Genomic DNA, 12,326 nt, shown 5'->3' on the forward strand with positions numbered 1-12,326 from the left:
GTCTCTTCCAGGAAGCTCCATGTCCCCGGACTGTGGCTCTTCTCTCCCTCTCTCTGCTATAAAGCAGGAGTTCTAAATGAAGGGTTTTGTATAGTTATGAATAAATGCTATTTCCCAAAGGGGCATGTCAGGGAGGCCCTCTGTGAATTGGGGGCTGGTACCACTAGGCTGGCTGATGTGACAGCCCTTTGGCTTCAGGTCCACAGGCAATTGAAGGGTCATCCTCTAACAATCTCTCTCTGCCCTGTCCCTTCTCAGATCGCCTTGAAGTGTGCTGACATTTGCAATCCTTGTAGAATCTGGGAGATGAGCAAGCAGTGGAGTGAAAGGGTCTGTGAAGAATTCTACAGGCAAGGTTAGTAGAGATCCCACAGTGACTGCATTCCCCCTTCTCCTTTTAGGCATCTCTCCTGATAAAACAGGATATGGCTAATCTATCGTGACATTTGTTCTTCAAATTCCTATTATCCTAACCTTTCTCTTTAGCTCTCTTGCAAACCATCCAAATCTTCTGTGGAAAAAAAAAATTAACAAATAACGTTGATTTGCTATGGCAACAGGTATTAATGAGGCACCAAAAAGGAGTGAAAGTAAGATATACATACATAAACCAATCGACACTTACATGTACACAGCTCTCCTCTGTGGATATGATAATGTGAGGAACAGTTTGATTTTTACCCTGACCTTCATTTTTATAAGCTGAGCACAGCCTAAAGGCTAAGTGCCATTTGGGGTCACCGTCTCCCCTCAAATAGGACTTCAATCCTTTGATATGACTTTCTCTCTCTTTTTCTCAAACAAGGTTAATAATTAAATAGAACATAGCTGACTGAAAGTTGAGTTCATCCTTTCAAACACAGTTTCAACACTGAGGCAGGAGAATTTTGCTGTGAAAAGACAAGTGGCCCTGAGTTAAGCTATAATTTTGAAAAGATTACCCTCCTTCAGAAATAAGGCAACGACTTAGCAAACAGGACCTTGCCCTTGGGTGGAAGATTGGCCTTTAAACACTTGCCCTTGTTTCTTCAGGCCTGGTTTCAACATCCAGGATATTTGTTCAGGCATCTCTGGTGCCCTCATGCTAGTGACAGGATCAGGTCGGAGAGGCTGAGAACAAACAAAGCTTGAAGTGTCCCACAGACCAGGTCTGTGGGGAGGTCAAATAGCAACAGTGAGCCTTTGGGAGAAGCCTCCATTGAAAGATGTGTCAATGACATTGTGGTGGCCCCAAAGACAGAAGACAAAGAAGAATTGAGTTCATGTGGGGCCAGAAGGCTCTGCTCACCACCTTTTCCTCTCAGAATAGAAGTGCTCATGAAGTCCCTACAACTGTTTAATTATACCTGAATTGGGAGTAAGAGCTGAGAAATCAAAAGCTCAGTTCTAGTTGCCCATGATATAAAATCTCCTCTGAGGGCAAAGCAAAAGGAAATACGATGAAATTGGAGCAAAGAGGTTTTGTATTAAGTAGGATAAGTACTCTCTTTGCTCTGTAATATATAAACTATTGAAATAGCAGTGGGAGAAGTGCTAGGATCTTCATCTTGGAGATCAAACAATGGTGTAGAGAAAAGATTCTACTCTGACCCACTTGGTTTTGACTCAATCCCGTGCTACTTCTGGCATCAATTGGGGTTTAAATCTTGTATTTGCTTATCTAGCTCCTTATTTAAATTTGTTGTGCTTTGCTTTATATTTGCCATACCGGGGATTAAACTCAGTACTGGGGATTGAGCCCCCTGAGTTACATCCCCAGTACTTTATTTTATTTTATTTTATTTTTTTGTTTTGAGACAGGGTCTTACTAAGTGGCCAAGGCTGGCCTCAAACTTTTGATCCTCCTGCCTCAGTCTCCTGAGTTGCTGGGATTACAGGCATGTGCTACCAGGCCCAGCCACTTATTTACATTTTGAGCAATTTGAGGCAAGGACCACAACACTCATGCAGATATTAAATCCTATAGAGTTAGTGAATCAAAGTTGTTAACTAAGTGGAGTAATGGCATCAGTGGTAACCTAATCTTCTTGCAAAAACTTGTCCCAATAATATATGCATGTACAGCATTACAAAAAATAATATATGCATGTACAGAATTATAAAACTTTTCCCAATAATATATGCATGTACAGCATTATAAAAGTAGAACATTTGTTACTGATTATTAAAGGTGAGTTTTCATACACTTCTCTGGCATGTCTCCTGGCAGAGGAAGGAATAGAGAAAGATTGGGTCCTTTTTACTTAATAGCTTCTGGCAGAAATTCTGCCTGTTTTGAGAATAAGACCAGATTATCTGCTCATCCCAACAGCCTGTCCTCCATACTGAATTATTTTTTTTAATTCTATAAGGATGACTTGTATCAATTTGATCGATCGTATTCTAGTTTGCAGTTTAAGATTTGGACTTAAGTCCCAATTCATCCCAGCCTGCTACCAACAGGTAGGCTTCCACAGACTACCAACAGTCCTGGACAAAGTGACTCATAATGTCAAGCAAAGGCAAACTCTTAAAATCAAAGTTTTAAGAAAAAGGGAAAGGCAAAGGAGGTTCTATGAATTCAGAAAAGTGTTAGATTCTTAGAACAGAGATCGATATTCCAAACACAATGCACCTCCCTCCCCACTCTCAATACCTTAAGAAAGTCATGTTTTGACTATGGATTGGTATCTCCTCATAAACCCAGTTTCCCAAAGCATTTTTTTAAACATATGCTCCAGCCTTGTCTAATCCTCAGCAAAAATGTGGTTTTTCTATGAACAAAGCCCCACTGGGGATGTTATTATGATTAATATGAAGAAGTGGTAACCAGTTTGTTTTCTACTCTCAAAATACTAATCAGCAAAGATCCTAAAGGGAAACGACTATTAGACTTTCCTCTTTGTACACTGATTAGTAAAATGCCTGAAGCATACAATGCCTGTTGAATAAATGAGATAACAAATGATCTCATTGGATAATGATAGAGACCATAGGGGAGGACTTGGTGCTGAATGAAGTGGGGTTTGTGTTGGGAACTGAAGGGTGGGTTCAGCTCTACACTTACCAGTATGGTAGCCATGAGGCATATGTAGCTAACTAAATTTAATTAAAATGTAACAAAGTTTAAATTTCAGTTTCTCAGTTATATTGATCATGTTTCAAAGAGCTACCAGAGTGGTCAGTGCAGAGAAGACTTTCATCACTGAAAACATCCTACTGGATGGCACTAGACTAGAGGGAAATGGAAATGGACAAAGGCACTGGGTGTGGGGAAGTTCTGCTCCTGCTTTGTGGACCAGCTCCTTCTCACAGAGGGTAAGAATGAGAGAACCATGGAGGGCCCTATATGCTTGGCTAAAGTAGAGAACAAGAGAATGGGTACCATCTTAGAAAGGGCACCCAGGAAAACATGTATAGTTGACACGGAAGGAACACATGGGAGCCAACTAGCTAAGAAGCAAAAATTAAGAATGAGTTATTGAGAGACCAGACTAGGGTTAGAGAAGAGTGAATGAAAGGGGAAAATGAGATGTTCTAAGACAGGGGGAAAAACATAAGTTGGATGCCTTGAGATGAGGGTGAGGAAGTGCTGTGCTTGACTGAAAACTCACTATTAACTAAAATGTGGAGGTGAGGAAGGGAGCTGGAATCCATGTCAACACTAAATGGTGTTCTGACTTTATTTTTGATTAATTTTGTAGCTTCAGACTGAGCTACTTCTCAAGTGAGATCTTTCTGGTCCTTCTACCCATTTCCTACCTATTTATTGTTCCCAGTTGTCTCAGGTAAAACCAGACTACAGTGAGGAAGTAGGGGAAGAAGAGGTCCTGTTTTCTTAACCTGAACTTAAGGCTAGAACCTTTATTTCATGTTAGAAAACTAGCTGTTCTCTTGTTTATTTAGATCTGTTCAAAAGTATTCTAGTCCCACAATGCACCTATTTATAATGATCTCATTATAAATGGTCATTGACTCCCTTAAAATTTACCTTTTTAGGCAAGTCACCAGAGCAAGGCAGAGCAAGTCTGTGTTAACAAGTACCTGACCATAACAAGGGAGGCGACAGTAATCCCCAGGATAACTTCTTCCAACAAGGTCATTAAAACTATGGACACGTGTTTTATAATTTCTAGATTACCAATGTGTTTCTTCCTCTCTATTCTTAGGTGATCTTGAACAGAAATTTGAACTGGAAATCAGTCCTCTTTGTAATCAACAGAAAGATTCAATCCCTAGTATACAGATTGGTGAGTTGAATTTCTTGTCATTTTGAAATGAGCCGTTTGGTGCCTCTGCCAGGAGTCACAAAGAAAAGATCTACATGTAGGGTTCTAAAGACCAGCACTGAAGGTCTGAATGTCTGCATCCAATAGACACTTTATTCATGACAGATCTACTAAATAATTTTCAATTATAAAAATAGGATGCTAACTTTATTAGAGACCCTTAACTCACTCAGTACTAAAGTTACAGTATTAACTTTCTGGTTTAGAATAAAATCAAAATCAAATCAAATAGAAGTAACTAGAATCTATACTCTCTTTAGGGTTTGAAGGGTGGTGAATCAGCATAATGGAATTATGGGCCCATCCACTGTGGGTCCCTATTCCTCATCCCTAAGCCTCACTCCAAAGGCCCAGGTCCCTAGAGCCCTGATCCTCTGTGGCCTGGTATCCCTATTTTCTGTACTCTGTACTTCAAAACTTATTTTCAGGCTCATTATCTTAAAACCATACTCTCTTTTTTTAGTGTCCATTATGGTAAACTATTAAAGTGCAGTCAGTGCATCCAAAATAATTATTACTTTATGTAATTGTATTATGCATAAGATCATGAATCAAATTAGATGGCAGAAATTTTAGGCACTTAAGTGAAAAAAAAAATTTTGCTCCAGTAAGAATTTCTGTCACACCTTGAAATACCCCACTAATTCCATCTACATTTAAAGTAAACCTTTCTTCTCCTTGCAGTTCCCTTCCATTGAATCCAAACATGAAATTTCAACTCTTTTCCTTGTAATCTCTGGCCCTGATTTGTAGCAGTTTATGTTTTTTTTTATCTGTTTCCACAGACCTCAGTTAGCTTAATGCATTCACAGGGCTGTGGATTCTGTAAAGCTCAAGGCTTAACACCATGGCACTGGGAAGGAAGAGGGCATCTGAAAATATCTGCTGAAAATGGAGAAAATCTGAGCAAATTAAAATGACCATCACTGTGAGTCAGATCTAATCCACAGTCCACAGAAGAGTCATGAAGTCATCCTCAAGAGATAGGAACTAAGTAAACACAGCTATTAAGATTTGAATGGAATATACAATTAATCAAATAGGCATGTTAGGATTGTGAGATTAAGGATGATCCCTCTTTATCCAGATTGCCCTTAATTGTTTTATTGTTTTCACAATTAAACAGATTCCTCTCCCTGAAAATGGGAGAGAAATGATTTAAAAAAAAAATAGAGCCCAGGACAAATGGCAGTTCAAAATCGTTGAGGCCAGTGGAGCATCAGCAACAGAAATGTAGTCTGAGAGTTCCTGAACCCAGTTCTGTCCTAGCAGACACTTAAGCCATGGCAATTCTGCAAATTCCATTCCTAAGCCTGATACTCACTATGTTAAACTCCAGCTTTAAAGAAATTTACCAAGCAACTGTTTTCTCTCTCTCTCTCTCTCTCTCTCTCTCTCTCTCTCTCTCACACACACACACACACACACACACACACACACACACACTTACTCCAAACAAAAACATTTACACTGTTAAGCACACAACCTAGATTTGCAGGACAGCCTGATTTCAGAGACTCTGTCCTGTGGTTGTCATGAGAACACACTTACTTTGCCAGATCATATGTCCTAATTTTTAGCTCAGGAAAAGGTGGTTACCATAGATACCTCTTTTAAAAACAGGTAGGATTGAGTGAATAGGGAAATCCCGTGGATGGTATACCAGAACACCTATGATAAAGAGAAAGATTGTGATTATGATGTGGTTCTCAGATCATAAATCTTTCTCTCTCTCTGTTCCACATCAGCTTGCTCTCATTGGTTCTGAGTTGGAAAGTGTAAAAAGGGTAGATCAAGCTAACCTGGAAAAACAGAGATAAACAAATAGATAAAAGATTGGTCGGTGTTGTAGGCTCCAGCCCCCACCAAGACAATAATCTTCCAGCAAGTCCTAAATAATGCAACTCTTTCCTCTGTCTAAAAATGTACCCCCCCCACACACACTCCTTTTTTTTTTTTTTTTTCCTATCCCAATCCAAAATGAGAATTTCCTGACTGCAGGTCTCAGTTATGCTTAGAAAAGAATTTCTAGGTAAGTAATCTATATTGACCCAAATGGACCCCACCGGGGCTTAGTAACCCTCCCCATGTATTCATTTCTCCCCTCTCTCCACCAAATTCTGCATTTTAAAAAGAAAGTATTAAATCAAATTAGTAAAATTTACAGAAAGGTGAAGGAGAGAGGTTTTCCTTCAATCCATGTCCACTCTGCTCCTCCCTTCCCCCACTGCCTTCCCTCTGGCAGGATAATGCTGCCACAAAGTCCTCTCATCCCTGGAGCAGAGAGGCTGGTACCGCACACTCATGGGTCGGCTTTCAAGTCCATAGTGCACAAGTCTTCCCTTATTTGAAAAACTGCCTCAAGATGTCTATTCAGACTTTAAAATTGCTTTCCTATCTAGTGTAAGAAATATGTATTATTGGAGAAGTATAAATGCAAACATATAATTCCAGGAAAACTTGTTATACTTAAGTAAACTTGATACTCACACTTCAAACTTTAGAATAGCATCATTTTGCAAACTAGCTCCTTAGATATTGAATATTTAATTATTTTTGCAGTGAAAAACATTAGAAATTAGGGAGATTGTGAAGGAGAAAAAGAAAATAGCAAATAAAATTGGAAATCCTTATTTGCTGTCTCCCTATATAATCTTAGCAAAATGACAAACACAGACATAAAGCCACTGGCTTCACTTTCTTCCTGGGGTTCAGGTCATCTAAAATACTCTCGCAATATGTAAATCACATTTCACATAAGATGAGATCATGCAGAAATACACAAAAATATTTTACATTGCTTCTTCTTTTTCCCATCTTTCTATGATCCTCAAAGGTCAAATCTCTGCTGTTTGGTCAACAAAAAGATGATCCAATCAAGCCTTGTACTTCACATGCCTTTAAACATTCAGAGTTAGTTGTGGGAAACTTTTTATTATGCTGAAAAACATTTGCCTTTTCTCCCCACATTTACATTTCAAGAAAATACATCAAAACCTAAATAAGTCCAAGTTTGTGAGGATTTCAAAAATTCCTACCTGGGCTGAAAGTTATCTTTGCTTAACAAATTATGTGTAATAGGGAAAACACAAAAGCTTCAATCATTAAGAGAATGGATATGCAATAAAGAAGTCTAATATCAATCTTCTCTCATAGTTGAAGCCATGGTCTTTTTGCAGACAAAAATCTGGATTGAAAGTGAATGAAGGCTGGGGATGTGGCTCAGGCGGTAGCGCGCTCGCCTGGCATTCATGAGGCCCCGGTTCGATCCTCAGCACCACATACAAAACAAAAGATGTGTCCGCCAAAAACCTAAAAAATAAATATTAAAAATTCTCTCTCTCTCTCTCTCTCTCTCTCTCTCTCTCTCTCTCTCTCTCTCTCTCTATCTCCCCCCCTCTCCCTCTCCCTCTCCCTCTTAAAAAAAAAAAAAAAAAAAGAAAAGAAAGAAAGAAAGAAAGTGAATGAAGCCGGCACAGTGAAATCCCAGCAGCTCAGAAGGCTAAGCAATTAGCGAGGCCAATTTAGGGAGGCCCTAAGCAACTCAGCGAGACCTTGTCTCTAAATCTCTAAATATTTAAAGTGCTGGGGATGTGGCTCAGTGGTAAAGCCCCTCTGGGTTCAATCCCTGGTACCAAAAAAAAAAAAAAAAAAAGAGAGAGAGAGAGAAAGAAAGAAAAGAAAAGAAAAAAGAAAGAAAGAAAAGAAAAGAAAATTAAAACTTCATTACCCAAACTTAGTTGTTAAACATCAATGAAAACAAGACCAAACTATAACATGATAATCTTGAAAAAATCTTCTGGTATAGGGTAAACATATGAATAGTCCCATCAGGGCAGTAGCCCTTCCTGATGGCCTCAGGCCTTTCCTCCCTCCCAGCACGTGTCTTTCTCCCTCTGTAAGTAAGAACAGCCAATGTTTATTGAGTTTAGTGTCTACTTTGTGCTGTGAGCCTTTAAACACTCTCCACTTGTTAAGTCACCGAATTGTGGTAATGACCCTAAGTCTTTGGTTGGTACTCAGCTCTTTTTCACACCAGGAAACTGAGGCACAAAGAGATTAAGCCACAGCCCAAGGAAACGCATCTCCTGCTCCTATGCTAAGGGTGGTGACCATATCTCTTTGCCTGGTGCTAGTCCCGGGCCGGCACCCGCAGGTCCCCGGGTCGTGCTTATGAAGGATGTGACGGGTTGGCCTTGCCTGTTGCAGGTTTCATGACCTACATCGTGGAGCCACTGTTCCGGGAGTGGGCGCGCTTCACAGGAAACAGCTCCCTGTCGGAGAACATGCTAAGCCACCTCGCACACAATAAGGCCCAGTGGAAGAGCTTGTTGTCCAAGCAGCACAGACGCAGGGGCAGCACAGACCACGGGGGCCCGGGGACTGAGAAGGAGGAGCAGACTGTGGCGGAGGGCGACGAGCCCTAGTGCCGCCTGCCCTGGTCCTGCGCCGCGGAGGACGACCTGCAGCGCGCCCGGGAGCGCGATCCTGCGTCCCTAACCTGGGTGGCCTCGGGGCTCCCTTGATTGCCTCTTTGCTCCCACTGCCTGCCTCCCTCCTTTTTCCAAGTGTACAGAAGCCATTTTTTCACCTAGCATTAGCTGCCGAAAGAAGCAACTCCATTCAAGAAAGTGGGAGCGGATTCCAGGGGCAGTCGCCCCCCAAGGAGAAGACTGGGAGGAAGCCATGCCTCTGCCACGTTCCCCACTGGCCCTGTGACCAGTAGCTCCTGAGACCCGAGTATCTTAGGGTTTGCCATCTGCAGGAGAAAAACACCAGCATATTTGGAACTCCAAGGATATTGGTCTTAAGTGCAAGAACACAAATAAGAGCGTGAAAGAAAGTACCTTCTATTTTAATAATAATTATTATTATAAGAATAATAATAAATCTTTTTAACTTTTATATTTTATGCACTAGACAAGGGATCTAAAACTTTGGACTAAGATTATTCAGTGTACCCAAACTTGAACAGGGGTTCATTGTTTTGTTACTGACTTTATGCCACTTTGGGTCAGAAATCTGGCATCTTCTCAATTTAAGAAACCGCGTTTCCTATCTGATCTGGGGGAAGGTGCTGTACAGTTCATTCCTTTGCACCGTTAGCCAATCTGTCTTTTATGGATTCAGTGACCTGTTTATATTCATACATGTACATTTTCTGTAAATACCAAGTGCTACTGATTCCCATGCCAAAATACATGAGTATTATGGGATTGCTACCTGTATAAACAATGGCACTGTGAACAGAATATTGTTAGTTTTAATACGTGAGAATGCATTTGTAAATATGATATAGAGTTTATTAATATACTATTGTTTGCAGATAAAGGCCTTAACTTTAAACATCTTTCATCTTCTGAAAACTGCCCAACTTAAACTGCCTGCCCATGTCCATCTTTATGCTTTCCAGCTAAGGTCACAAACCAAAACTGAATAAAGTCTTGGAGGAAACATTTTTGGAAACTTCACATGCATTCCGCTTGAGACCATAGTTTTAATCTATGGCACCAAGCGTTGTTTCCTCAGACTAATGAGACCCTTCAGCACGCCTGAAGCTACTTTTCAACGCAACAAGTTTCCACACTGTTTTAACCAACCAGCTGATAAGCTTGTGTTTATGTGACTCTTGTTATGGAATGTGGTGGTGCATCAGCCTCACAGGAGACATAGCAGGTCTCAAAAACCTTCTGTGACCCAGTCATCTAACCATCAGGGAATTCCTGGCTCCCATACCACATAATTTGTCTGTTATGGCTACAGAACCAAAGTACCTTTGGTCTATGGTTAGCAAGTATTTCTTTGGTGTTAATAGTAACTGGATTTTTTCTTTTTCTTTAATGTCGTGTGAACAACTAACCAACTGTTTAGCTGAAATTAATATTATTTGAGCAAAGAAATCATTTCAGTCTCATGACAAACTTTACTTTCCTGGCATGTCATTGTAGTTAATTATGGAGCGTAGCAAGGAGAGGCACCTTGGAATTTAGTCACCGTTTTTCTCTGTATAGACTTGACTACAAAAAGCCAATAGTTTCAGCATTCTTTTCTACTCTTATAAACTCTGTGCATTGAACTTTTTTCTTTAGAAGTCCTATCATAACTGAGGTTAGTTGAATACTCTCAATGTCCCTTTCATTTTACCCTTGAACTGTGTGGTAGAAGGAGAATGATCATTTCTGCCATGATCAAGCTGTTTCTCAAATTCAAAAAAGGACAGCAACTCTCATTTCCCAAGTGCAACTGGTTTGGTTTTTTTTTTTCTTCTTTCTTTTAATATACAAATGAAATGTTAGAAACTTGACCGGCCTGTAATAAGTCCCTATAGAAAGAAAGAGGCTTTTGGAGTTAAAGTTTGGGGGAAAATTTGAAAAGTTGGTTACATTTTCATTAAAGGAAGAGAAATTGTCAGATGGTGCTGAAGAAAGTGTGAAAATCTTATGAAATGGGTGAATGATAAGTTGCAATTACTGATATGAATAAGAAGGGAAGTTATGGAAACTTTTGTTTTCTGTAGTAACTACAAACTGACATGTGTTCCTCTCTTTAATATTTTGAAGCTCTCAGCTTGGTGAGGCTCCAAAGGAGAATATTCTGGATGGATTCCACTCTTACTTTGCAGAGAGCATTTTCACATAGTCGATTTAATTTTAATGTGTTTCAGATCAAATCAAGGAAAGCAGTTACTGGGCACAAGAAAGTAGATATAGGAAAGAAGGCATTGTTTTAGCTAATGGAACCTCTATCTTGAATTAGGGAAGCAGACTTTATTTAATTTAAGTATTTCATTATTTAAATACATAAGATAATGAGTTTTCTTGGTAGTTCTCAGTATTTAGAGAAAAATTGTTTCTGTTACAATTGGTCCTAAAGAAAAGCTCACAGACAAAATTGCCAACATCCAATGGTGAAGCCTATGAGGTATCTACCAGTACCATAAAAATCTAAAGGTGAGACAGGATATATAAACTATATCATCTGTCTCTTTCATTCAATTGTGTGGAGATTTCTTGAGTTCTGCATTTGTTGGGAAAGAAACAAAGAAAAAAAGGAAAGAAAGAAAGAGGGAGGGAGGGAGAAAGGAAAGAAGGAAGGAAGGAAGGAAGGAAGGAAGGAAGGGAGGGAGGGAGGGAGGGAGGGAGGAAGGGAGGGAAGGAAGGAGAAAAGAAAAGAACAGGAGTATAAAAACTCTTTTATTTCCTGCTCCTGGCTTTCTTGTGATACCTCAATAGGAGTCCCATGACTGGTTGAGACATGCTATTGGGTTATCCATGGATTTTTATCTTTACAGTCTCATTCTCCTAGCCCATGGATCATCAATTATTGACTTACCAAGTTTAATTCTGTCATTGCTTAAGAAGAAAAGATTCAAAGGGCTATTTTTAGTCAGTTAAAGGCAAAGTCAAGATCAAAGTAAGAAAGAGTATACATCACTGCCAGGCCTGAGAGTCAGAGTCTGCTTTTCCTCAAAGAGCAACAATGAATAGTGAGACCTGACTCACCAAACCCTGGCCTATCCATACCTCCCTGCTAGGCTAAGTAGAAACCAGCTCTGTGTCTCCCTGCTTATGGTTTCCCACAAAGAGCCTTGGCGTGCATCCTGTATCCCTGGTCTTCATATACTGCCTTCTACAAATTGCAGACTTGTTTTGTAATCTTTTCTCATATTGAATCAGATGTGCTTACTGATTTGGATTTGGTTATGAGCTTGTATCTCACTGTATTTCTCATGCTTTGTTCTTTTAAGAAAAACCTTAAAATCGTGTCATTTTGTGTACACATGTAAGGTTTGAAAAAATTGTGAGTTTTGCTCAAAATGTGGCCTCAATACCCATTGGCATGTCTAGATGAACAATTAAAAATAAAGATGATTTCATAAAGTATCACAATATTAAATATCCTAATTCTCACTAGATAACATGTTATCAGACCATCAGTTGGAAATATTCAAGGAAAGAACACAGATGTAGACATAGTCTGTGTGACTCATTCCTCTGGGGGACTAATGTCAATGAAGACATCACTTGGCAGTTAGAGCCAAGTTAGGAAATGGGCCAG

General features: G+C 39.8%; 1 protein-coding gene across 3 annotated transcripts in view; it reads left to right on the forward strand.

Annotated features, from left to right (window-relative positions):
• The window catches only part of PDE7B (phosphodiesterase 7B), a 308,410-nt gene extending 296,997 nt beyond the window's left edge, over positions 1–11,413 (forward strand). For all 3 annotated transcript variants that reach the window (XM_081296564.1, XM_081296565.1, XM_081296563.1), the window contains 3 exons: positions 259–355; positions 4,149–4,229; positions 8,478–11,413. In XM_081296564.1, coding sequence (XP_081152690.1) covers positions 259–355; positions 4,149–4,229; positions 8,478–8,695 — 396 coding nt within the window. In that variant the 3' untranslated portion in view covers positions 8,696–11,413. The remainder of the gene's footprint in view (positions 1–258; positions 356–4,148; positions 4,230–8,477) is intronic.
• The last annotated feature ends 913 nt before the right edge of the window (positions 11,414–12,326 follow it).

Source organism: Spermophilus citellus (assembly GCF_964194105.1).
Source record: "Spermophilus citellus genome assembly, chromosome: 5".
NCBI lineage: Eukaryota > Metazoa > Chordata > Mammalia > Rodentia > Sciuridae > Spermophilus > Spermophilus citellus.